Source organism: Neomonachus schauinslandi, chromosome 13 (assembly GCF_002201575.2).
Source record: "Neomonachus schauinslandi chromosome 13, ASM220157v2, whole genome shotgun sequence".
Lineage (NCBI taxonomy): Eukaryota > Metazoa > Chordata > Mammalia > Carnivora > Phocidae > Neomonachus > Neomonachus schauinslandi.
Genome location: NC_058415.1, coordinates 75,856,442 through 75,880,957, shown reverse-complemented (window position 1 = coordinate 75,880,957; position 24,516 = coordinate 75,856,442). Strand labels below are relative to the sequence as shown.

The 24,516-nt window shown below is 47.3% G+C and overlaps 1 protein-coding gene across 1 annotated transcript in view; it reads right to left on the bottom strand.

The window, feature by feature from the left end:
* PAPPA (pappalysin 1) overlaps positions 1-24,516 on the bottom strand; it is a 253,181-nt gene that overhangs the window by 193,733 nt on the left and 34,932 nt on the right. Inside the window, exon 3 of the mRNA XM_044920426.1 lies at positions 17,296-18,358. Within this exon, the coding sequence (XP_044776361.1) occupies positions 17,296-18,358 (1,063 nt within the window). The remainder of the gene's footprint in view (positions 1-17,295; positions 18,359-24,516) is intronic.

Below are 24,516 nucleotides of genomic sequence, written 5' to 3'. Positions count from 1 at the left end.
AAAAAAAAAAAAAAAAAAAAAAAAAGAAGCAAGAAAGGTCTCAAGTACACAACCTAACCCTACACCTAAAGGAGCTGGAGAAAGAACAGCAAATAAAGCCTAAACCCAGCAGGAGAAGAGAAATAATCAAGATCAGAGCAGAAATCAATGAAATAGAAACTAAAAGAACAGTAGAACAGATCAACGAAACTAGGAGCTGGTTCTTTGAAAGAATTAACAAGATTGATAAACCCCTGGCCAGACTTATCAAAAAGAGAAGAGAAATGACCCACATCAACAAAATCATGAATGAAAGAGGAGAGATCACAACCAACACCAAAGAAATACAAACAATTATAAGAACATATTATGAGCAACTCTATGCCAGCAAATTAAATAACCTGGAAGAAATGGATGCATTTCTAGAGATGTACCAACTACCAAAACTGAACCAGGATGAAATAGAAAACCTGAACAGACCTATAACCACTAAGGAAATTGAAGCAGTCATCAAAAATCTCCCAAAAAACAAAAGCCCAGGGCCAGATGGCTTCCCAGGGGAATTCTACCAAACATTTCAAGAAGAATTAATACCTATTCTTCTGAAACTGTTCCAAAAAATAGAAATGGAAGGAAAACTTCCCAACTCATTTTATGAGGCCAGCATTACCTTGATCCCAAAACCAGACAAAGACCCCATCAAAAAGGAGAATTACAGACCAATATCCCTGATGAACATGGATGCAAAAATTCTCACCAAAATACTAGCCAATAGGATCCAACAGTACATTAAAAGGATTATTCACCATGACCAAGTGGGATTTATCCCTGGGCTGCAAGGTTGGTTCAACATCCGCAAATCAATCAATGTGATACAATACATTAACAAAAGAAAGAACAAGAATCATATGATCCTCTCAATAGATGCAGAAAAAGCATTTGACAAAGTACAGCATCCTTTCTTGATCAAAACTCTTCAGAGTATAGGCATAGAGGGTACATACCTCAATATCATAAAAGCCATCTATGAAAAACCTACAGCGAATATCATTCTCAATGGGGAAAAACTGAGAGCTTTCCCCCTAAGGTCAGGAACGCGGCAGGGATGTCCACTATCACCACTGCTATTCAACATAGTATTGGAAGTCCTAGCCACAGCAATCAGACAACAAAAAGAAATCAAAGGCATCCAAATTGGCAAGGAAGAAGTCAAACTCTCACTCTTTGCAGATGATATGATACTTTATGTGGAAAACCCAAAAGACTCCACCCCAAAACTGCTAGAACTCATACAGGAATTCAGTCAAGTGGCAGGATATAAAATCAATGCACAGAAGTCAGTGGCATTCCTATACACCAACAACAAGACAGAAGAAAGAGAAATTAAGGAGTCGATCCCATTTACAATTGCACCCAAAACCATAAGATACCTAGGAATAAATCTAACCAAAGAGACAAAGGATCTGTACTCAGAAAACTATAAAATACTCATGAAAGAAATTGAGGAAGACACAAAGAAATGGAAAAACATTCCATGCTCATGGATTGGAAGAACAAATATTGTGAAGATGTCAATGCTACCTAGAGCAATCTACACATTCAATGCAATCCCCATCAAAATACCATCCACTTTTTTCAAAGAAATGGAACAAATAATCCTAAAATTTGTATGGAACCAGAAAAGACCCCGCATAGCCAGAGGAATGTTGAAAAAGAAAAGCAAAGCCGGCGGCATCACAATTCCGGACTTCCAGCTCTATTACAAAGCTGTCATCATCAAGACAGCATGGTACTGGCACAAAAACAGACACATAGATCAATGGAACAGAATAGAGAGCCCAGAAATGGACCCTCAACTCTATGGTCAACTCATCTTTGACAAAGCAGGAAAGAATGTCCAATGGAACAAAGACAGTCTCTTCAACAAATGGTGTTGGGAAAATTGGATAGCCACATGCAGAAGAATGAAACTGGACCATTTCCTTACACCACACACAAAAATAGACTCCAAATGGTTGAAAGACCTCAATGTGAGACAGGAGTCCATCAAAATCCTAAAGGAGAACACAGGCAGCAACCTCTTTGACCTCAGCCGAAGCAACTTCTTCCTAGAAACATCGCCAAAGGCAAGGGAGGCAAGGGCAAAAATGAACTATTGGGACTTCATCAAGATAAAAAGCTTTTGCAAAGCAAAGGAAACAGTCAACAAAACCAAAAGACAACCGACAGAATGGGAGAAGATATTTGCAAATGACATATCAGATAAAGGGCTAGTATCCAAAATCTATAAAGAACTCATCAAACTCAACACCCAAAGAACAAAGAATCCAATCAAGAAATGGGCAGAAGACATGAAAAGACATTTTTCCAAAGAAGACATCCAAATGGCCAACAGACACATGAAAAAGTGCTCAGTATCGCTCGGCATCAGGGAAATCCAAATCAAAACCTCAATGAGATACCACCTCACACCTGTCAGAATGGCTAAAATTAACAAGTCAGGAAATGACAGATGTTGGCGGGGATGCGGAGAAAGGGGAACCCTCCTACACTGTTGGTGGGAATGCAAGCTGGTGCAGCCACTCTGGAAAACTGTATGGAGGTTCCTCAAAAAGTTGAAAATAGAGCTACCATATGATCCAGCAATTGCACTACTGGGTATTTACCCCAAAGATACAAAAGTAGGGATCCGAAGGGGTACGTGCACCCCGATGTTTATAGCAGCAATGTCCACAATAGCCAAACTGTGGAAAGAGCCAAGATGTCCATCAACAGATGAATGGATAAAGAAGATCTGGTATATATATACAATGGAATATTATGCAGCCATCAAAAGGAACGAGATCTTGCCATTTGCAACGATGTGGATGGAACTGGAGGGTATTATGTTGAGTGAAATAAGTCAAACAGAGAAAGACATGTATCATATGATCTCACTGATATGAGGAATTCTTAATCTCAGGAAACAAACTGAGGGTTGCTGGAGTGGGGGGTGGGGTGGGAAGGATGGGGTGACTGGGTGATAGACACTGGGGAGGGTATGTGCTCTGGTAAGCGCTGTGAATTTTGCAAGACTCTTGAATCTCAGATCCGTACCTCTGAAACAAATAACGCAATATATGTTAAGAAAAAAAAAAAAAAAAGAAGAAGAAGAAGAAGGTAGCGGGAAGGGAAGAATGAAGCGGGGGAAATCGGAGGGGTAGACGAACCATGAGAGACGATGGACTCTGAAAAACAAACAGGGTTCTAGAGGGGAGGGGGGTGGGAGGATGGGTTAGCCTGGTGGTGGGTACTGAGGAGGGCACGTTCTGCATGGAGCACTGGGTGTTATGCACAAACAATGAATCATGGAACACTTCATCTAAAACTAATGATGTAATGTATGGGGATTAACATAAGAATAAAAAAAAAATTTAAAAAAATAAAAAAATAAAAAAAAAAAATAAATAAATAAAAAAATAAGAATATTGAAATAAAAAAAAAAAAAAAAAAAGAATTGTTCTGGACTGAGGTCTATTCTTCATTCAGTGATATGAAAGTGGAGGGCACAAGTACATCAAAGTTTATGGTACACATTTTTGTATTCACCATTTTCTTTTGGGATTACCACACCAAGAAGTACTTCATTGTTGTAATCACGGGCTTTATAACTTTTTGAAAAAAGCCTCATCTTAAGAGAGAGACAGTCTAGGGTTCAAGTCCTACCTCTTCTGCCAAGAAGTGTCCCTGTGACATTAGGGAAGGGACTCAACCTCTCTGAACCTATCTTCACCTGTAAAATGGGGATTATAAAATTCAACCTAGGCAGGAGAATATAAAAATTTAAGGAGGTAACGTGCGAGAAAGCAAGAAGCGTGCCCAACTCATGAAAAGGGCCCAAGAGGCACGATTCTCTTTTTAGCTAGCTCATGAAGCTGAAGGAAACTGGCCTTTGCTACCCTAGCTCCCAATGCCCGCTGTCTTTCTCCCATCAGGGAACCGTGCTCCCGTCACTGGATCAGGGTGCTTATGTCCTCCACAGGTGGTTGACCTGTTTCTACAACTCACAGGGCAAGTCCTGTAGCACTGCCCATTTCCAAATTCTGATTGCAGCCCGTCATTCCCAAGGAGGATCTCAAGTCTCTGAACCACTACTCCAATTTCAGAACACACCAGACCATTTGAAAGTGATTATCAAATATAAAGATCAAAGCTACCCAAGGCAAGTCATTAAAGCAAGATAAACCTCGGAATGTTTATTGCATCCATATCCTTGTTGCAATTAACAAGCGCTCCCCAAGCCGTGGCCAGTTCTGAACCCTGGATTCTGTGTTTTTATCCGAAGGGTCCTAATGATCTGGACTTTATTCTCTTGCTTAGTTTCATTGTCAGAAATGTCTAAATCTGCCTCTCTTGTAAGAGGAGGCACAGAAAAAAAATAAAGTGCTTTGGAGAGTTTATTAAATTCTCAGAATCCTGAATGATTGGTTTCCAAAATAACAGCTCTTATATAAAAGCCTGACACACAGTCTAAGAAAAAAATGTAACAGCACCAATGAAAGAGCAATTGAAAAATCGATCATTCTTTCTTTCATTTATTGAATAAGTCACTCGTTCATTCCCTGCCCCCCTCCCTGCCTGCCTTCATCTTCCTTTCTTCTCTCCTCTCTGCAAATCATTCATTCGGTCGGTTCCTCTTTTGTTCGCCAATCCTTGCAGATTCTATTATAACCATGCCCTAAGCTAGCAACTGGGCACACAAATATGAAAGAGAAACAATTTTCACTCTCAAAGGGTTAGCAGTTTTATGAAGGAAGTGAGACAAATAATCAGATGATCACAACATAATGTGATGATACTAATAAAACCTACCATTTGGGGGAGTTTACGACACACTGGCACTGTTGAAGTACTTTTCAAAATGATCTCTTTGAAGCTTTACAAAAACCCTATGTGTTAAGTAGGAGTATCCCCAGTTTATAGGGGAAGAAACTGAGACCCAGGGAGGTGACGCCATTTTTCCAAGGTCCCTCTACCTGGCTACAGGTGTAGGAGGTGTGATATGGCCGCTCATCTGTTGGATATTGCAGACCATATCCCTAATCATTAATATCTTACCTTCTCTTATGACATGTGTTATCACACAGGGGGTGCTGAGTGGGAGGGAAGCACAGAACAATGACACTTACCCAGCTGAAGGTGGCTAAGACATCACTGGGCTTTTCATACAAAGAACAAACCTTGGTTGGATATCGGGCCAAGTGTAGGAGACAGAGTAAGGGCAGGGGCTCCAGAAAGCCAGGAAGCCTGAAAGAGCAGGGGAAGGGTGGGACCTTCCAAGGTATCTGGTGCACTTGCAAAGCTGGGAACATGGGAACAACTCCACAAGGTAGGCCTGGAGGGCAGCAGTGGCCACATTGGACAGGTCTTGTATACCAGGTTATAGAGGATGGACAGTGTCCTGAAGGCTCTGAGCAGACCCTTTCTTTCCTTTCTGGAGGAATGTGGAAGATGCACGGAAGGGAGGGATGGCAGTAAAGACCCTAGCAGGGACTTGCAGAAAAGCAGGTGGGTCTGAGACTATCAAAGAAGGAAAGGTATTTATTCGTGGGGAACAATGTGATACTGGATGGGGGTAGGAGAAAGAGGTGAAATGATGGGTCTGGATTCTAATTTGTACCACTGGAGTATTTCTCATTTATTAGGCTCAGATTCTATACTTCAAAGTCCCTGATATTGCTGCCTAAAGCTGTAGGCCCACCAGGAGAGTTGGCTCCCTGGGGTTGTGTCCTCTGCTAAGTCACGTGGAAGGTCAACTCTCAGGTAAGTCACTGGTCTGCAGCTTTCTGCAGAATGGGATCAGGATGAGACCTGGAGAGGAGTGGGATCGAGAATCCTGAGGATTCGGATGGAAGAGAAGGTGCTGATTCAGAAGTAGGTGGGCCAATGGAGAGGTTCTCAGAGCTTTGGGTCATTAAAAAAAAAAAAAAAAAAAAAACAACAACTGAGGAGGAAGTACGAATTTTACATTCTGACAAATAAATAAAGCATGTGAAGATGAGCCGCCCCCCCCCACACCATTTAAGATGTCCTTCACATAATAAAATAAGGGTACTGGAGTAATCCTCCTAAGGAAAGAACAAGATAATCTCAGAAGAGAGGACGCTAGTGATAAATGAATACCCTTTCACTAGGATCTACTCAGCTCCTATTTTTCTCATTTGCCTTTTTGAAAATGGCTTTCAGAGACTGCTGGGGCAGAAGGCAAAGAGTCAGAACACCTGGTTCCTGGCAAGCTGAGCTCTACTTACTTGGTTAGCATGACTCAGCCTAGAAGTGACTCGGACCCCCGATGAGTCAAGTACCCATCCTCTGCGTTCCCTCAGACCTTGGACTTCTCTATAAAGCATTATCCAACTAGCTACTTATCTACCTGCAGAAAATTCCATGAGTGCAAGATCACACCTTTCTTGTGAAATGTTCATTGCTGGGCCTCTAGCATCTAGCACCGTGACTGCACGTCACAGGTGTGCATGCACACACACGCACATGCGCACACACACACACTGTAGAAGGAATAGTCACTTCCCTAAGATCTTTTCTTGGGGTTCTATAATCTCTGCTTTGATAGCTCCATATTCTCAGAGTTTACTTCTTTTCAGGAAGCCATGAAACATGAAGAATACCTTGATAGGTAAAGAGAAATAACAAAGTACGATGGTGTGTTCAAAAGTACGAGAACAGTAATGTGACCATCGCACGTCAAACTACTGTTTTCACAACACAAGTGTGCAGTTCCTGAGCCCACAAGTGAGCTCTTCCCACCACCTCTCTTTCTTCTTAGAGGATCAAAACCACAATTGATAAATAATAGAATTGACCACATTAAGCAGAATATACCCAGCTCACCAGCAGCCCTGTGGTTTGTCGTCCACTTGAAGCACAATTAATAAAGCCAAATCACCCCTTTTCATAAGTTGTAGCAGCCACCACGTCCTGGGTGCAGGCGATATTTCAGCAGACTGTCTAGTCTGGCTCTAATTCTGAGCCATGTAAGCCATTATAACTTATATGATGACCGACTGAATAATGTTGTTTGGGAAGGATAGAGCAAAAATTACATCATTATCACCGATGTGTGTCAATATGGCAACCTCTAGATTTTAGCCTGAACTGTGGCCCCATACGAATTGCCTGACTGTAGGCAAATAGGAGACTCACGTAGAGACACAACCAAATAGTCACTACAGTAGATGGAGATCTCTCTGGATGACTCGAACAAGTTTAGTAACATCCCCAAATTTGGGTCCCTACCGGGGTTAAAAACAGAGAGCTCTCAAAGGTTCATGTGACAATCAAAAAGTTTAAGTATGGGGACATAATGCTGAGATTGTATGTCAGGCTATCAAAAGTAGCATTAAATTCAAATGGATTGTTGGAAAGAGGATGCCACTTTCAGGGTTTAAGGGAAAATAAAATGGCAGACACGTAGACCACCCCAGGTAGGGTGCCACCATCAGGCTGCCGCAGAGACCTGAGTATTGGGAGCCAGATTCTTTCCAGTTGTCAGAGAGTATAATTGTTCCTTCACTGCTACACCGAACACAGACTCAACTGGTCAGAGGGGCTGGTAAATACTTTGAAGGCAGGGGGATGGTCTCTTATACCCCTGGATGTCCCCGGTGTCAACACACAGCCTTACTCACATCTTCTCGATGTCAAGCTTCCCATTTGTATTCCAGCTGCAGTCCCCATAGGCCTGTAACCTGGATTACAATGTCTGATTTGAAAACGTATGAATAGTAACAGATCTTACAACTATCCTACACAAACCCTCCCATTTTACAGATGAAGAATTTAAAATAAAAGAAGTGACTTACACCATGCTGGCTAAGATGTCACTGGAAAAAGCTAGTCACTTCCTTCCTCATGTTTTGCCAAGCCACAGGGCAAACCATGTTTTTCTACCATTAATGCTCCTGGGAAAGAGCTGTCTCTCCCTTATGCCGCTCTCCCGCCCTCTGTAAGAGCCTGAGATTGTCCACGCTTCTGTGGCGTTCTGGTCGCCCACCGTTGCCCTCTGTGGCCATACAAATAGTTTGGGAGGCAGGAGTCAAGCTCAAGGCTGGGGGCTGTGCTGTTTGTCTGAACTCAGAAAAGGCTGCCATCACAAACGTCAGACACCTGACACGGAGACCACAATCTCCTCGCCCTCTGCCCTCCCCCACCCCCAGATCACCCAAACAACTGAGAGCATGGAAAAGAGAAAGAAAGGAAGGCACAGAGGGAGGGAGACAAGAAATAATGGCTCCAAAAACAAAACAAAACAAAGAACCCGGGAGATGGGAGCCTGTTGGACTCAGGCAAACGAACCCGCGAGCACGACGCGCTGCCGTTCACACACTAGTTTTGTTTCCAGAAAGTGAGAGCGGGGTTGTGGAAGTCCCCTCGGAGGAGGTGGAGAATCGGCCAGCTGTGAGTCTGCAGGTACAAGCTGAGCCACGCACAATTTAGGGGAATGTGTTTCCCCAACACAAAACGTCCCAGTGTCTGTCCGTTCCACCCTCCCTCAAACACCCACTGCTTTGTTTCCCACCCTGGAAGGGCGTCTGGCTGAGCTGAGGCTGTCATGAGTGGTCAGTGTCACCAGTGGATGGTGAAAGAAACAGGAGAGTGCTGATGAGGCCAGACCGGGGTGGAAAAACCCCAACTGCCTCCCGCTGGGGCCCTCGAGAGGGCACCAAGCGCTCCCGCCCATCCGTCCATCCGTCCATCCTGAGAGCTGGAAATGGAAATGCACCTCCAGGAAAAGGGGTGAGATAGGGAGCACCTGCAACTTTCACCTGTAGACTCTGAGACACAGATCCCGCTGCGGTGAGAGCGACAGGCGAGCAGGCTTCTTGTGCTGCCTCTTACGTGGCTCAGTGGGGTCCTGAGCGCCCGAGGGGTGCCCACCTGGTTTCCAGCTCCTTCCCTAGGATGTGTGAGAGCTACACAGCAAGGCCCACTCTGGGATCCCAGACATGCCTTGGCTTTATGCTGCGGATGCATAAACTTACTGCAGTGTGCTGCTTGGGACAATGAATATGGTATCATTTAGCACGTGCAAGGCTTTTGGAGTAAAGACAATCTTTTTAAAACGGAACCTGCAGGAGCCAAAATAAAAGGGCCTTTGGTAGAAGAGAGGATTAGCTTGTCTCCAACCCCCACTCCAGCCCAAAGGTTCCAGGGAGGGGGCTCAGGATCCAGAGGGGGCTGGGAATTAGGGAATATGTGTGTAAGAGGTCAGAAGATTTCCCAGAGATGGAAAATCCCCAAACAACCACCACTGTTATTTTGAGTGCTCAGTCAATGGTGGGTGCTGTTCTAAAGGGCTGACCCCTGTAGCATTTCACTGAATCCTCTGAGCCCCTCAATGTGGTAGACTGTGGTACTTTCATCCCCTATTTTACGGAGGAAGCATATGAAGCTTTGATAAAGTTAGAGACTTGTTCAAGGTCATGGAAATGTTTAAGTGGCTTGATTTCAAATATGCTTGGTCTCCAAAACTCATATTCTTATTTATTTTCGAAACTATACCAATCCTCCACGGCTTCTCACAAGTCCCTGTTTTGAGCTCCTTCTTAACGTCATGTGGAGAAGCCACGAATAGCTCTCTTTGCTCCATTCCCCCCTCTATCCTGCTCTCAAAGACCAAAGTCAACTGTGCAGAGTCACAGATGGGACCTGTGAGTAAAGATGAGCTTGGCTGAGATGAAAAGCATGAAGGTAACCCAGACAGAAGCAGAGAAATGGGACCCTGCCACCCGTGGCCTGGAGAGAGGTATTTGTACATCTACACCCAAGTAGGCACATAGGCTGGAGATGGTCAAAAAATCTAGGACCTTCAACCAAATTAGCACATCACTCTTGGTGACCAATCCCAACACTGCCTGGGATCGTTCCACGCGGAACTATGTCTTCTAACACGGTTCGACATTTGGGTCGTTTCAAAAATAAACTAGTGTGCGAGCTCAATGGGTTTGATATGTTATACGGTCTTTATTTAAAAATACCAATTCTGTGACCAGTCCTAAAAAACAAAAAAGTCAGTATTTTAAGAATGAAAGTAATCTGTGTAAATGCTCTTAGAGTGTGTACTGCAGTTTCATCCAGGCCTTTTTTTTATGAGCCTGCAGAAAGGCCGTCTCTAGAAAACAATGCTGACCGAGAGGGGTCCGTGTATGTACTCGAGAACGGAGGGGACTTGCACCTACTATGTGTCACACACTATGACCAGGGGTTTGGCACAGATGACTTTGTGTAAGTTTCACGACAGGCTGTCGGAGAGCTGTCCTCACCCAGTTTTTATAGATGAGAAACCAGCAACTCTTATTGAGAAACGAGTCAAGGTCAGACAGCTAATGAAGAGTGGAACCAGGATACAGACCCTGGTCAGTCTCCAACACATATCACTTTTCCACTCTACCAGGCCTGACTCCTGTTATTGCTTTAATGAATATTAGTCACATTAAATAAACTCTGATATTCTGATTATAAAATTCCAAGCAATTTCTCTTACACGATTACTGGAAAAGAATGAACAAAGTTACTGAACAAATAACAAAGCCCTCTTTCATCTGCGTGCTGGTTAACTCTTCCCAGAACTCTTGCTGGGATATTATTTTATGTGACCCTCAAGGCAACCACGTGATCCAGGCGGTCAGATATTATTATTATTCCCTTTCCATAGATGTGGAAATGGAGGTGCAAGGAGATTATGAGACTTGCCCACGACTGCATAGCTAAGAGACACTGCTGAGCCGGGGCTAGCATCGATTTCTCCTGAATCCTCCCTTCATTCTGTTATCAGTCTGATTCTCAGAGCTCCACAGCCGGAAAAACAAATCATGGCATTCAACCACATGAAGGCCCAAGTAGACTTACCTTTTTCTGGAACCCTCCCCTCACCTTCCCACCTCATTCTTTGTTCTTTTCTGTCATTACAAAGCCTGTGAATTCTGGTGGTCTGTTTGTGTACCTCCTCTCCCAGAAAATCTTTTCTGACTTCCTCAAACCACAGGGATCCTGCCTTTTTTTCAGAGCTCATGCAAGCCTGATCGTCTGTGTGGTTCACTGGGAAATGAATCACCTGCCTTCTCACCATCTCTTGAATGACTGTAACAAAATGTCATTAAACCACAGAATATAAGCACCTTCAGGACGCAGATCACAGGCTGGATCCCTAGGGCATTTACCACAGTGCCCTGGGTACGAAAGTGTCTTAACAAAATATGGACGATGGGGAAGAACACGACCATACTAAACAGAACTGTTCCAAGTTGCAAATCCGAAGCTTCCAAGAGACCACGGCAATGGAGGAGGGTAGGAATGCCTTGGAATTAGGAGATGAGATCCTGGGTCTTGCTCTCAGCTTAGCCTCACTCTCGCTGGGAGGCCTGGGTCAGTGCTTGCCCCTCTTGGGAGCTCGGCTTCCTCATCTATAGCAAGAGAGGGCTGGACCCTGCCACTGTTCCTATCAGCTCAGAAAGTCCCTGATTCCATGCAACTTTTCCAGATTTGGGGAGAACTTGGGAGAAGGAAGTGTATGTTTCATGAGATCATCCCCCAAAAGAAGACACCCCAATAGGGGAAGGCAAACCATTTAACGGTCTCTGACAAGGGGAGGGGGAGGCCACTGAAGAGAACTGTAGTGCTGGCAGAGGGGTCGAGGAGCCTGCCTCAAGGCTAACTGCAGTCCTTTCCAAAGACTTCCAGCAATGTCAGCTCGGGTCCAAAAAAAATAGCATGGCCCCCAGGGAACGCCCTTATTCCATTAAAAATAATAATAAAGGGAAGACAAAGAAAATGTTTCCCTATGAGCCAACAGTGTACAAGGGAAGTCTTTTTCTATCTTCCAATTGTATACAAGTAGATATTCATGAACAAAGGTCAATTTCACCTAACTGTGCCATAGCTTGCAATTTGGAGGATCCAAACAGAAGCTCAGTGGGTTTGTCGCAATATACTCTCGCAATGGGGTGCATGCAGCCCAAAGAGTCAAATACCCCTGGAGTTCCTGATACCAGGGGCTTCCCTTAATACCCAGGTTTTCCCCTTTCATCTATAAAAAGGCATGTGAAGTGCATTCTAACTTGTTAGTAGACATGTCTAATGGCTGCAGATAAAATTCTGCCTACCTGGCTCGTCTCCACCACTGTAGAGAATGGCCAAGTTCATTGGAATGTCTTTTTCTAAATGGCCAGTCTGATAGAAAAATGTTTACTGCTCACACAGACGGCTCCTCCTGGCTGACACTGGGGAGCCTTCTTTCACACCCGTGATCACAATGGCATGCTTTCTTGTCTGTCTTTTCCACTAGATGGTGAGCTCCAAAAGGCAGGGTCTGGGCCGGCACAGAGGGAGCATTCAACAAATATTTACTGGGAGAGGAAAAGAAGCAAAAAAGGGAGGAAAATAAGGAAAGGGAAAGGGAAGGAGGGGAGGGGAGGGAAAGAGAAAGGAAAGAAGGGAGGAAGGAAGTGAAGAAAGGGAGAGAAGCAGGAAGGAAGGATTTAGCCTGATACTAGTCTGCCACGAGATAAAGCGGACCCTCCCATGCTTATGGTCTGGGTCCCAGGCGTATGGAAGACTCATTCTCCAAGCCCTTCCTCCTGTCCCCTTGCTTCTCCTGTGCCCTCTGCATGGGCTGTCTTTCTCTGTGTTCTGGACATGCTGTTTGCTCGTCCACATCCATTACCCATCCCTCTCCACCCTGCTCTGTGCCCTTGGGAGGCTGGCCTCTTTGGGGTGCATCTATGGGCTCCTTTGCCCTGTGACTTCTAGCAGAAGACGGTAAAGCAGAAGAGAATGACAACATAGCATTTACTCTCCTGGCTCCCTTCTGGCCTGGGGGCTCCAGTAGGTTGGCTACCCCTCTTTACGGAGAGTTACCGCGGCTGCCCAGGAGTCCTCTGCTCACAGTCACTCTCGTAGGTTCCCAAACCACTCTCTCTTTTTGCCCTTCCAGGCCAAGGATGGAAATGGCTCCCCACTGTTACTGACTCTGGCCTTGAAGACTGTCCTAAACCCTGCCTACCCTGTTGTGAATAGCCTCTCCTTCAAATGAGCCCCTCCTTCAACTCTCCTTAATTGTTCTGTTTGAATGTATCACCTGCTTTCTGCCAGGACCTGGCCTATGCAGCCTGCATCTCTATCTCCGGAAGTGTTGCCCATCCCCAGCATGCCTCCGCCAGCCAACCCACCTTGTTCCCCTCGTCCGAGCAGATCTCTGCCCCCATAGAGCTCTTGTCCCACTGGGTGTCATGGATCAGAGCTTCTTATGGGTGAATAGGATTCCCCACCAAAGTGAAAGCCCCTTAATGGTGAGGGATGCCTCCCACTCATTGCAGCATCCCCAGTGAACAGCAGAGGGCCTGGCAGGGATACACATACCCAAGAAATGTCTGTAACCAAATGTTACCATGTGGTTCCATTAACAGGAGGGGAGGAAGGTATCAGCAAAAAGTTGGGCTGTGCTGGGCTCAATCCCAAGACCATCAAGGCTACTCTCTACAGCATTGCCATAATCCTCACTGTGAATGCCTCAGGGCGCTCACTCCCCTGCAGAGAAGTGCTCCCCTCGCAGCACCATTCTGAGGGGGGATGACATCATCTGTTACTCAGCTCTGAGCGGCCTCCTGTAATTACAGCCCCCCGGTCCTCGCCAGGGCTTAGAAGCCATATAGAGGAATTCTGTTCCCTTTCCCACAGGACAGGCCTCTGGAGACTTGAAGTGCATGTATCATGGCCCTATAGTCATGGCCCCAGGAGAATTTTCTCATCCGGGCCAAATGTGGTTAGTGGTTATGATATACAGCTCTAGCCACTCACTGTCCAGTCCCTCTCTTTGTGCACATCTTTCACTGGCTGTTCTTATTCTGGCCCCTTAATATGGAAAACTAGCTGCCAGTGTAGCTCTAATAGTTTCAGAGGGGTTCATGGAACCCCGAGGCCATTATCCACTTCTCTTCCAAACTCACTCACTCAAGCACTCCATAATCCCAAGCTCTCAGGGATAGTTGGGAAGAGTGAAGACAGAACGTGAGGGGGCAGGGACCGTGGCTGTCCAGGATGTCATCGGGACAGGGCTGGATAGCTATGCCACAGCAGATGACCAGGGGTCAGAAATCCAGAGCAACCTTAACCCTAGTTTGACCACTAATGGACAGTGTGAGCTTTGGCCTCAGTTTCCCTCGATGGGGGATGACCAGTGATCTCTGAGGATGTTTCTAGGTCTGACATTTGACCTCGGATTAGGTGCTCTCCTGGAGTCTAAACGTGTTAAAAGAAACACTTCTCTGATGGAATTCACCGGTCTGCCCAGCTGCATTACAGGGGAATCTTATTTTACTCAAGGGAATCGCTACATAAATTGTCAGAACGATGACTTTTAATCAGAGCTACTCAAAGGAGGCAGTGCAAGAACCCGCTTACTAGTCTATGGGGCACTGCGTACAAGGAATGGAGAAACTTTTCAAGCTCTCTGACACTCTGAGGCTGACACTCCTGTGGTATTTCATTTTATACGGGTTCATTTTTTGCTGTGTATTTCAAAGGTATTGGTTTGCAATATACAGGGGGAAAAAAAACAAAATTGGTGCCTTACCATAGACTGAGAAGTATTCAATAGTTTTACTGTCTTTACCCATTAAGACAGAAAAAGAGAGAGGAGAGGGAGAGAGGAAGAGAGAAAGGATCTTGAGAATTAAGTTTAGTTCTTTACTAAAAATCCCCTAGATAATGTCAATCAAATTTTCACCGCTTCTACTAAAGGTGCCTCCCTCCCTCCCTTCTTTCTTTCTTCCTCCCTCCTTCCCTTCCTCCCTTTTCTTAAAGTCACAAAGCAAGTATTTCTCTGCAAACGTCCCCAGGTTTCTCTCTGCGCACAGAGGAGCTGACACAGCCCAGATGCCATCACCCCCAGCCCCGTCGGGAGATGACACATGGTCTGATGGGGCTCACCCAGGACTCCCGACTTTCCCAGCCATCAAACAAATGCTCTGGCGTGAGTGGTCACAGAGCTGGCACATGGCTGCTCACAGACACTCTGGGCAGGCTGTCCCATGACTTAGAAAAGAGGAGTCTGTTGGAGGCTGCCAACTCTGTCTGCTGCTGGCGAGGTATCTGGGACCTGGGGCCCCCCGCGGCCCCTCCACACCAGAACAGCGCACCCGCCACAAAGGCCGGCTGCCCTCGGTCCTGACCCAATCAACTCAACAGTTTTCTCCCAAGGCTTTAGTGAAGCCGCCCTGCCTGCCACCCCTACCCTTCAACTCTGCCTCTTACTGCTTCTTAGACTTAAAAATACCTCCCTTCAGTGGGAGCTTTAGAGTCAATAGACTTGGATTCGAATCCAAGCTCTCCATTTTATTAGCTGACTGACCTTGGCTAAATCCCTATGGCATTCTGGATCCTGAGTTTCCTTCGGCACAATAGGGCTAAGGGTACCCACCCTCCTGACACTTGGTAGGTGCTGAACAAGCATTTGTTGTATGAATGAACGAACGAATGAATGAATGAATGCACGCATGAAAGAAAGAACAAATGAATGTACCAATAAATGGGTGAATGACTTCCAGCTATCGTGGCCCTCCGCCCTCCTCCACGCCCACTCTGCCTGGGCACGTGGGTAACCCCTGGGAGTCCAGCTCAGGAGAGCACACACTACCTTAATCTCAGAGACTGGCATTTGTGACTTAGCTGAATGACTCTCCTGACCCATGACCTTGGCCTAGTCCTTGTACCTGCTGGGCTCCTCTAGCTCTCTGTCAGTCAAATGCAAATACTAACCCCTGTCTTGCCTCCCTTACCAAATTCTGTCAAAGCCCAAATGAGAGCAGAGATGAAAATGCACTGTGACCTGGAAGGAACAGGCCACACAGCAAGGCTTCTTCCCACTCGGGCTGTTCATGTCTCTGAACCAAGGTGAGAGTCCAGGGCCCGCCTGGTGCCAGGAGGCTGAGCTGACGTGCTTTCTGGCTTGCTGCCAGGCACGACATTCTCCTGCCAGCATCGTCATTCCTTTGCACATAGGTATTTTGTCTGTGCATGGGAGGCCCTCGCTCTTTTGAGAGAGACATAAAGAGAAGAGTCAGCAGAAAACCTGCAGAGGTCGGCAAATGTGCTCGAGCTATCAGCAAGTCCAGGGTCCTGTGCGCTGGACAGAATGGAAAAGTTCAGCGCGAATCTGGGAGATCAGGAAAGTGGACGTTGACTGTCTCTCTGGCTTGGAACTAGGCCCATATTGAATATAGATCACCCACAGGTTCTCCTCTGGGCTTTTCTTTGGGGGTGCTGGTTAAGAGTTGATAGTACAAGCAGAGGCTATGCGAAGCCTTAGACAGAAGCTTCCCCTTTCTACCCTCTTCTCAGGAGGGGACGAAGTCCCTGTGCCTGGAGCACCCTCCTCTCTCCCCCAACCCAATCTTGGATGTCCAAACTGTATCTAAGCTTTTCTGGAGATATTTGAGCTGCAAGTCAGTTTTTCCTCTTTGATCTCCCTTGGCACTCCCTAAACACAGCACACGCCACCTTCCTGACACAAGTAATACCATATAATATGCTTACTGAGAACTCGTGGCCCGCCAGCCACTATAAGAGAGACCACGCTTTATACGCCCCCTCTCCATCCCCAGAGCAGCTTCACAAAGCAGGTGCTTTATTACTTCCACTTTACAGAGGAAGACACGGCTTCTAACTGGTCACCAAGTGAGGAAACAGTATGGCTGAGACCTGAACCCAGGCTGTCTGACCCAGCTAATCCCAGCGTTACCAGCACAGTGCAACAAAACGAACATTCGGCCGGGGTGCGTGGTCCCTGTTGCTCCGTCAGGCATGGTTGCCACTAGCCCACGAGGCTGCTGAGTACTTGAAATGTGGCTCATGTGACTCAGGCCAGATTTTGAGTTTATTTAATCTCAACTAATTTAAACAGTCCCATGTGGCTAGGGACTACGTCCTGGATAACACGCTGTACCCCACTCTACCACGTATGTTATGACAGTTATCCGTACATGGGTCCCATCACCCAGTTTCCAATCTGAGCCCCTTGAGAAGACAGGGCTGTCTTCCCTCTTAGCCTGCGGCAGGGGCTCAGCGAATACTGTCCTGATGGCTATCCTCTCATACCATCCCCATGAGAACTGTAAGGGCCTGGCCTCAGTCACCAAGCTGCCGTGCACACTGGAAAATTCTCAAAGTTCCAGAACCCCTAGGAGTCTCAGGCGCTTCGCCTATGCAATGTCGGGGGTACCGAGTCAGCTCACAGCTGGGCATCGCCTGCCCGGCAGGTCTTACCTGTGCGGAGAGTCGGGGTCGAAGCAAGTCTTGGTGACGTCCGTGATTTCGGGGTCACAGCACTCTCCGCCATCGAAGCTGAACCGATCATAATTGCAATCCATGTCGCACACCCCATTGTGCTGCTTCTTCACGAAGGCAGGGTGGCGCAGTTGGCGGCAGTCCCCGCCGTCGTGACCGGTCAGCGTGTGGTTGCACTCGGGGTCACAGCTCTCGTCCCCGATCTTGCTGATGTCGCAGTTGGCCAGGACAAGGCGGTGGCGCAGGGAGGAGTTGCTCACCTCCAGCACCTCCAGCTCCCAGGAGATGTTGTAGTGCTTGAAGGCCTCGGCCAGCTGCCGGTGCTGGAAGTCGATCTGCTGGCGGCTCACCGTGGGGTTCTCGCGGTTGTCGTCATGGAGGTTGACCACGCGGTAGCGCACCACCTTGGGCCGGCGGAACCGTGGGAGCTGGTTGTAGCTGGCGATGACCTCTGTGTTGTCACACAACGTCTGCCCGCACAAGGGAGGCTCCAAACTTGTGTCCAGCAGGAAGCTGTGGGCACTGCTGAGTTCCACTTGGGGGACGTGGCCATCCTTCATGGGGGACCAGGTGCGCTTCACATTGTCCCAGTTCTCCTGGAGGAGGAGCTGAGGTAGAGAAGTGTGGAGGCCATGGGTTTCCATGTCCAACAGGACCTCCCGCTGAGTCCGGGCCACCTTCCACAGACTGAAGCGTTCAATGTAGCCGCGGTAGTTGTGATTCAGAGCGCTGCCTCCCAGCATGAGCACTTTACACTTCTGGGTCAACGGGCTGAAGATGCCGCCCACCTGCTCCCCAGAGGTGGCCACCTGGGCACCATTCACGTAGAGCTTCATCAGCCGCCCATCGTAGGTAGCGGCTAGGTGTACCCACTGGCCTGGGAGGTAGCTGCGGTGGGCATTAATGGTGGTCACTTGCCGGGCCCGGTCTGTCTTCAGGGAGAAAAAGTAGCGGGGGTCTCTGTTGCCTTGGTCACTGACGGTGTGAATTCCCACGACCCATCCTCGGTCACGCGAGGTATAAGAACATTTGTCATATAGCCCTATGTGGCCCGAAGAGAGAAAGATGTGTCAATAAAGGATGGAAGAAGGGCACGAAGTTACTTCTCTCTGATAAAACTTATATCAGGATGTCCTAGACCAGCAGTTCTCGAACTGTGCTCTGCAGGATCTGCCAGTTCCTAATGATGACTCTGGGGCCAGCCTTAGGGCAAGGTGAGGGCTAGAGGAAGAGAGAGGACGGGAGAGCTGGCTTTGGGGGCCTCTCACCACTATGTGAGCCCAAGCAGTTTCACTTTTATTGGTTCTGAACACGGAACATACAAGAAAGATTTGCATTTGTAGAATGGGTATTTGAGCTAAAGAAAATACCAACAATAATAATAATGGGAATCTGAACACCTTTGATTTTGTAAAACTGTTGGATGGGGAAGGGGACTTTCTAATTAAGAAGGTGTTTTAGGGGCACCTGGGTGGCTCAGTCAGTTAAGCGTCCGACTCATGATTTCAGATCAGGTCTTGATCTCATGGGTGATAAGACTGAGCCCCATGTCAGGCTTCACGCTCAGCAGGGAGTCTGCTTGGGACTCTGTCTCTGCCCTTCCCCCAACACATGCGTATGCTCTCTCTAATAAATAAATAAATCTCAAAAAAAAAATTAAAAACAACCAAGAGGGTATTTTAAGTGTGGGATGACATAGGAGGCAAGAGGAGAATGGGGGGGGGGTGGTAATAATGAATAGAAGATGCTCACTGAGAAGGAGGTCCCCTACTACAGTCACCAAAACTTTGAGCACACATCACCATTGGCAGTCATCACATGGCCAGTGATAGTGAATTGTCAGCAAAGTTGGCCCAGAGAAGCGAAGGTCAAGGGCCGCAAAGCTAATGCTTCCACTTTCTAACAGGAGTCAGTCCTGGTTAGCCCTGAAATTCAGCCCCAAAGAAAGGCAGACATGCTTAATATCTGAGCTGGAAAGGTTTTTAAAGATCACCACTTCCAACTTTTTCACTTGACAGGTGAGGGATTTCAGACCCAGAAAATGAAAGGCATCTGTCAGGTTACATAGAGTCATTGACAAATGTCCTGAGACCCAATTCAGCTTGCTTTTCTCTGACACTACTGCGAATATTTGCAAAAGAATGAAATGAAAAGCATCCTCTTAACATAAAAGGTGCTGGGGACTCCTTCATTACTTAAATCCTCCAAGCCTCTGTATTATACTAAGGTCTATGTGTGAGTTCATTTAATCCATGTAACACCCTTAAGGTGGTGATGTTAAGTGAACAGAGGCAGATATGGATTCTAAAGGAAGCAAGAGATGGATGGGTTAAAGGTCAAATGGTTGGTCAGTGGCTCCTCAATCCATCAGACCCTGGCATTCAGTACCCTGTGCACTAACTCTGCGGGGGCTTCCTTCCTCCCCATCAAAGCCACCAAGGATCCAGAACACACCACCTGCCTGGGGGTGCCACAAGCTCGGTGTTTGGGAAGGTCGCAAGGCTGATGTCTGTAGACTTACTCTGGAAACCCCAAGAAGTCACTTAGCAGATTCTCTCTGGATCGAATTATCTTTATAATCACCAACCCCCATTCCTCAGCTTTTCTGGAATATACCCAGTGTCCTTGGCACAGACAGGCTGTTGGATGGGGAAGAGGACTTTCTAATTAAGAGTATATTTTAAGCGTGGGATGATGTACGAGGCCAGGTGGGAGGAGAAAGAGAGGGAGATGAGAATGAATACAAGATGCTCATTTAGGAGGACAGTCCTTACTCTGAGCTGGAGACCTGTTGTGGTCACCATAACTTTGAGCATGCATCGGCCATTAGCATTCACCAAACAAGCATGGAGAGCTTCCAGAAAAATCAACAGAGGAGGCCCACGCGGTCTCTACTCCTTGTTGGTACTGGGGCCTTGAACTTGTGTAAATCTCTCTGTTAGCAGCTGATGCGGAGGGCAGTTTTGGCTTGGCATCTAAGTCGGCCTATACCTCTCCTCCAACTCCGTGCCCAACAGTCCCTCAGGCAATGGCTGGAGTCTTCTCACAAATTCAACCTGCTCTCACAGGCTGGGCAACCTTGGTGAAGCACTGAGTACCTCCTCTGGGTCTTGGTTCTCTATCTGGTGAAGGAGGGGACCGAATGAGGTCCCCCTTACATGCCTGGTCCAAGTCTGCTTTTCTGTGTTTCCAGGTTTCCCCATGGCTAAAACAGAAACCACCTCTTCCAAGAAGCTCTCCATGATAGGCCTGTGAGGAATGCTCATCTCTCCTCTGCACTCATTTTACTTTAAGGCAACTAGACACTTGTTCTCTGGTTTTGGAGTCCTACTAGACTGGAGGCTTCTTGAAAGTGAGGACTCTGGCTGGGCCATCTGTACCCTGCCTAGGACCTTATACCATTCCTTGTCTACAGCAGGGGCTCAGCAAGTGTCTCATGAAGGAGCACAGGAAGGATGCCAAATACAGCCAGAGAAGGAAAAAGGACAAACAGAATCAACTTAACTCAGGTCTTCATGGCTAAAGGACAGGGAGAGTCAGAAGAGAGCGTGTGTTCTCTGTACCACAGAGCAAGCAGGATCTTTGGACTTGGGGTAATTCTGATAAAAGAATTACTAGCCATACATCTGGGGAAAATCACTTCACCTCTGCAGCTCTTCTCCCTCTTGACTAGATCTCTCTTTAAATGTGCTGTCATACTTAAAAGATACAGCGGATATGCCATCCTTGGCATACAGTAGCCGTCCAAGTGGGAGCTCATTTTTAAGGTGCTGGAAAGTCTGGGAGTGATGTCAATGATGACAAGGAGGAAATGACGAGAAACACAATACAGAAAGGCCAAAGGGAGAAGGCACCTGAAGGCATCTTGACTGATGGAGCAAGAGCTGGGAGGATGAAGGCTCAAAAAAAGCACGAGTCCTCCCCAAAACCACCGGCAAAGCCTACTTAGAAATCACAAGTCCCGTCTGCTTAGCTGCTGTCAGGACACTGCCTGTGAAAAGCTACCTCCCCATGGACGCTTCCAAAGCGGAAGCTCTGACTCCAGATTTGGAACAGGCTACCCCAGCTCTATGTGTTGCCACTTGCTATGGGGATCAGTGAGAGCAAAGTTCCTAGGGCCACCACGCTTGGGCTCCCCATCCCACCTCTGAGCTCACCTTCTCTTGCTCCCCTGGCGAATGCTCCCCCTCAAAGAGAAAATTCTTCTAATGAGAAAATTAATATCTGAAACAGGATCCCTTTTCCCTCTTTCGTTCTCTCTCTTTCTCGCTCTCTCCCTGCAGGTTTTTTATTTTGCCAGGGGCTCTCCCGTCCCTAGTTTTCCTGTTGCCTTTGGAAGGCGGCTAGCTGGGTGAGCAAGGTAAAATGTTTACACATCGGTGGGGTGCCCTCAGTTCAGAACCTTCCTGGGGCTTGGGACCCGGGCTCAAGCCCCCTGTTTGCAGTTGAGAGAGAAGAGAGACGCAGTGAGAAAGGCCAGACTCTGCTACACAGAGCTGAGGACTAAGAGGTAGCTTAGCCCCGGGAGGCAGAGAGGAAGGGCAAAGAGAGGCTTTTCAGTGGAACCAAGAGGAAACACGTTAAGGGAAACGAGAACCTTGAAGCAGTGGCTTCAGAAGTTCAGAAGGAAATATTTATCTGGAGTGTAAGTGGCGAAAGGAAATCACTGAACTTCAGCAGGGGTGGGACGGGGGTCAATGATGGTGACGGGGACTTATTTCTGTATGAAAATAACCTAATCAACAGTAGTCACACTCAGGGGGCTGTACCACCAGCCCAGAACCAGGGATCTGGAACCAGAGATCTGGATGACCTTGCCTGGGACAAGCACAGCACCCCTCCTTGCTGCCAGGCCTCCTTTCCCTTCTCTGAAAAAGGAGATGTTAGGATTAAATGATGCCCCCCCTACAATTTAAGAGCTCTTTTGTTCACTGCTAGAATGGTTCCTTGTAAGCAGAAGGAGCTCAACATAGGTGTTGATTTGAATGTTGGAAGCCTTGTGTCATTCCTAATGCTTGCATGCTTAGGTCCCCTCTGCTCTGTGTATCTCCATAGAGGACACACAACTGTGTACTCTGGAGGGCACCGTCCCCCCTCCCCACCCTCACCTTGTCCCTCCCCACAGTTGTCCAGGAAGATAGAGCTATAGTGAAGGAAAGAGAGAGAGGCAGTCTGCAGTCTGCACCATCTGTGTGGTGCTGGAAGTTGATCCCAGGGGACACATCCCCATGTGACAAGATGAAGGCTACGGGGCCATCCCGCACACAATCTACATCTAATTAGCATAAGCCTGCCTCAAGGCTATGAGCGCATGGAAGCACACTCCAAAAGTGTGCAGAGCCCGTGAGGTGTGTCAGGCATGCACAGATGGACAGGTCCGGCCCCAGACCTGGAAGGGGCTTGCCCTGGGCCTCATGGTAATCACCGGTCCCACAAACCCTGGTCAGCTGGCCCTTCTAATGTGCCCTCATCCTCCTGCAGCTAGGCTTGCTTTGAAAAGGGCTTCAGATCCCCCCAGAAGCTTGCTGCCTACTTATTTTTACGGTCTCTTTTTCTTCCCATCTATCCACTAAACCTCATCCCGGAGATGAAGAGCATATGTAAAAGGGGCTAGCCCAAAGGCAGAAGGCTCCTATGGAGTCTCCCCAAACCTTGGCCAGGGCTGCACCAGGAGTCCTCTGGGTTCTGGGGTCACCCTTTCGGGATCAGTTTAATGGCACTATCCCAGGGTAGCTCCGTCCAACCACTCCATTCCACTCCGGGAACAGACAAATCTTCCATACATCCATCACAACCCTTCCTGTCTGAGAACTCATCACTTCTGTAATTACTCATCCAATGTCTGTGGTTCCCATCTGTGTGTCTGCTTGGTTCATTTCAAAGTGCCCAGTGTCCACTACAGACCCTGGTACCTTGCAGGTGCTCCGGAGAGTTTGTCATTGCAAATTAAAAATCAAGGAAGGAAAAGAAGGAGGGACATTTCCCTAGTGCTGTGTTCTTTACAAGAGCATAGTACCCTTTATTTAGAACTCATTAAGTCCTGGGTATTTACAGTAATTCTCCCACTTAACCTTCACAACGGAACTCTCAGCTTTGCCCATTCTTTAGAGGAAGCTGAGGCTCAGGGAGGGAAGAGGTTTACCCAAGGCAACAAAGCTTGGAATCCAGGTCTATAGGATTCCCCAGCTCAGGTGCTTCATCACAGCACTGTGTTAAGAGCCCAGTGGGCTGTTTGAAGGCACAGCCCCCCTCCGAAAATATTTCTGTAAGTCCCACAGCGCCAACACAAGCACGTTGAACTGAACTGCAAGCCAGGAAGCTGCTTTTCATGTCATTCTTCTGCCTGGGTCTAAAAATTGACTGAGAATCCATGGTTCTTTATTACTAGTCTTAATCTGTTCCACTTGGCTCACCCAACTTCCCTGGAACCCAAGACGTGCCTGGGTCTTGTTGTCTTTCCAGAGTTCAGAATGCCTTCCTTAGCTTGTCCTCTAGCACCTGGGCTTCTACTCCCAGCTTTCCTACCTATTGGTTTCTGACCCAGGTTTGTCCCAACCTCCAGGGTCTATACAGAAATATTCTCCTTCCCCCGCGCAGGTTGCAGTCACATTCTTGGCTGGCTCCTATCTTCCTTTCTGTTTGTTATGGGCTGAATTGTGTCCCCTCAAAATTTGTATGCTGAATTTCTAACTCCTAGTACCTCAGAAGGTGACCTTATTTGGAGGTAGGGTCTATACAGAGATGATCAAGCTTTAAATGAGGTCCTTTGGATGGGCCCTAATCCAGTAGGGCTGGTGTCCTTGTTAGAAGAGAGAATTGGGACACAGACACACACACAGGGATGACCATGTGAAGACACAAAGCAACAATGGCCATCTACAAGCCAAGCAGAGAGGACTCAAAAGAAACCCACACTGTGGACACTTGGTTCTCAGAGGCCAAGCTTCCAAAGCTGTGAGAAAATCAATTTCTGTTTAAGTCACCTGGTCCATGGTACTGTGTTATGGTAGCTCTGGCAGACTAGAACACCATCATTCCACACATTTTCCAAGCTCTCCCACCAAGATTTCTCTAAAATCTATCTCATTATCCACTGCCTGGTGCCCAGGTTATGCATATTGCCTCGATTTACTCAATTCTCAGGGTGAGCAAAGCAAGGTTTATCAGGAGGAAACAAAGACTGGTGTTGCGGTCGCCATA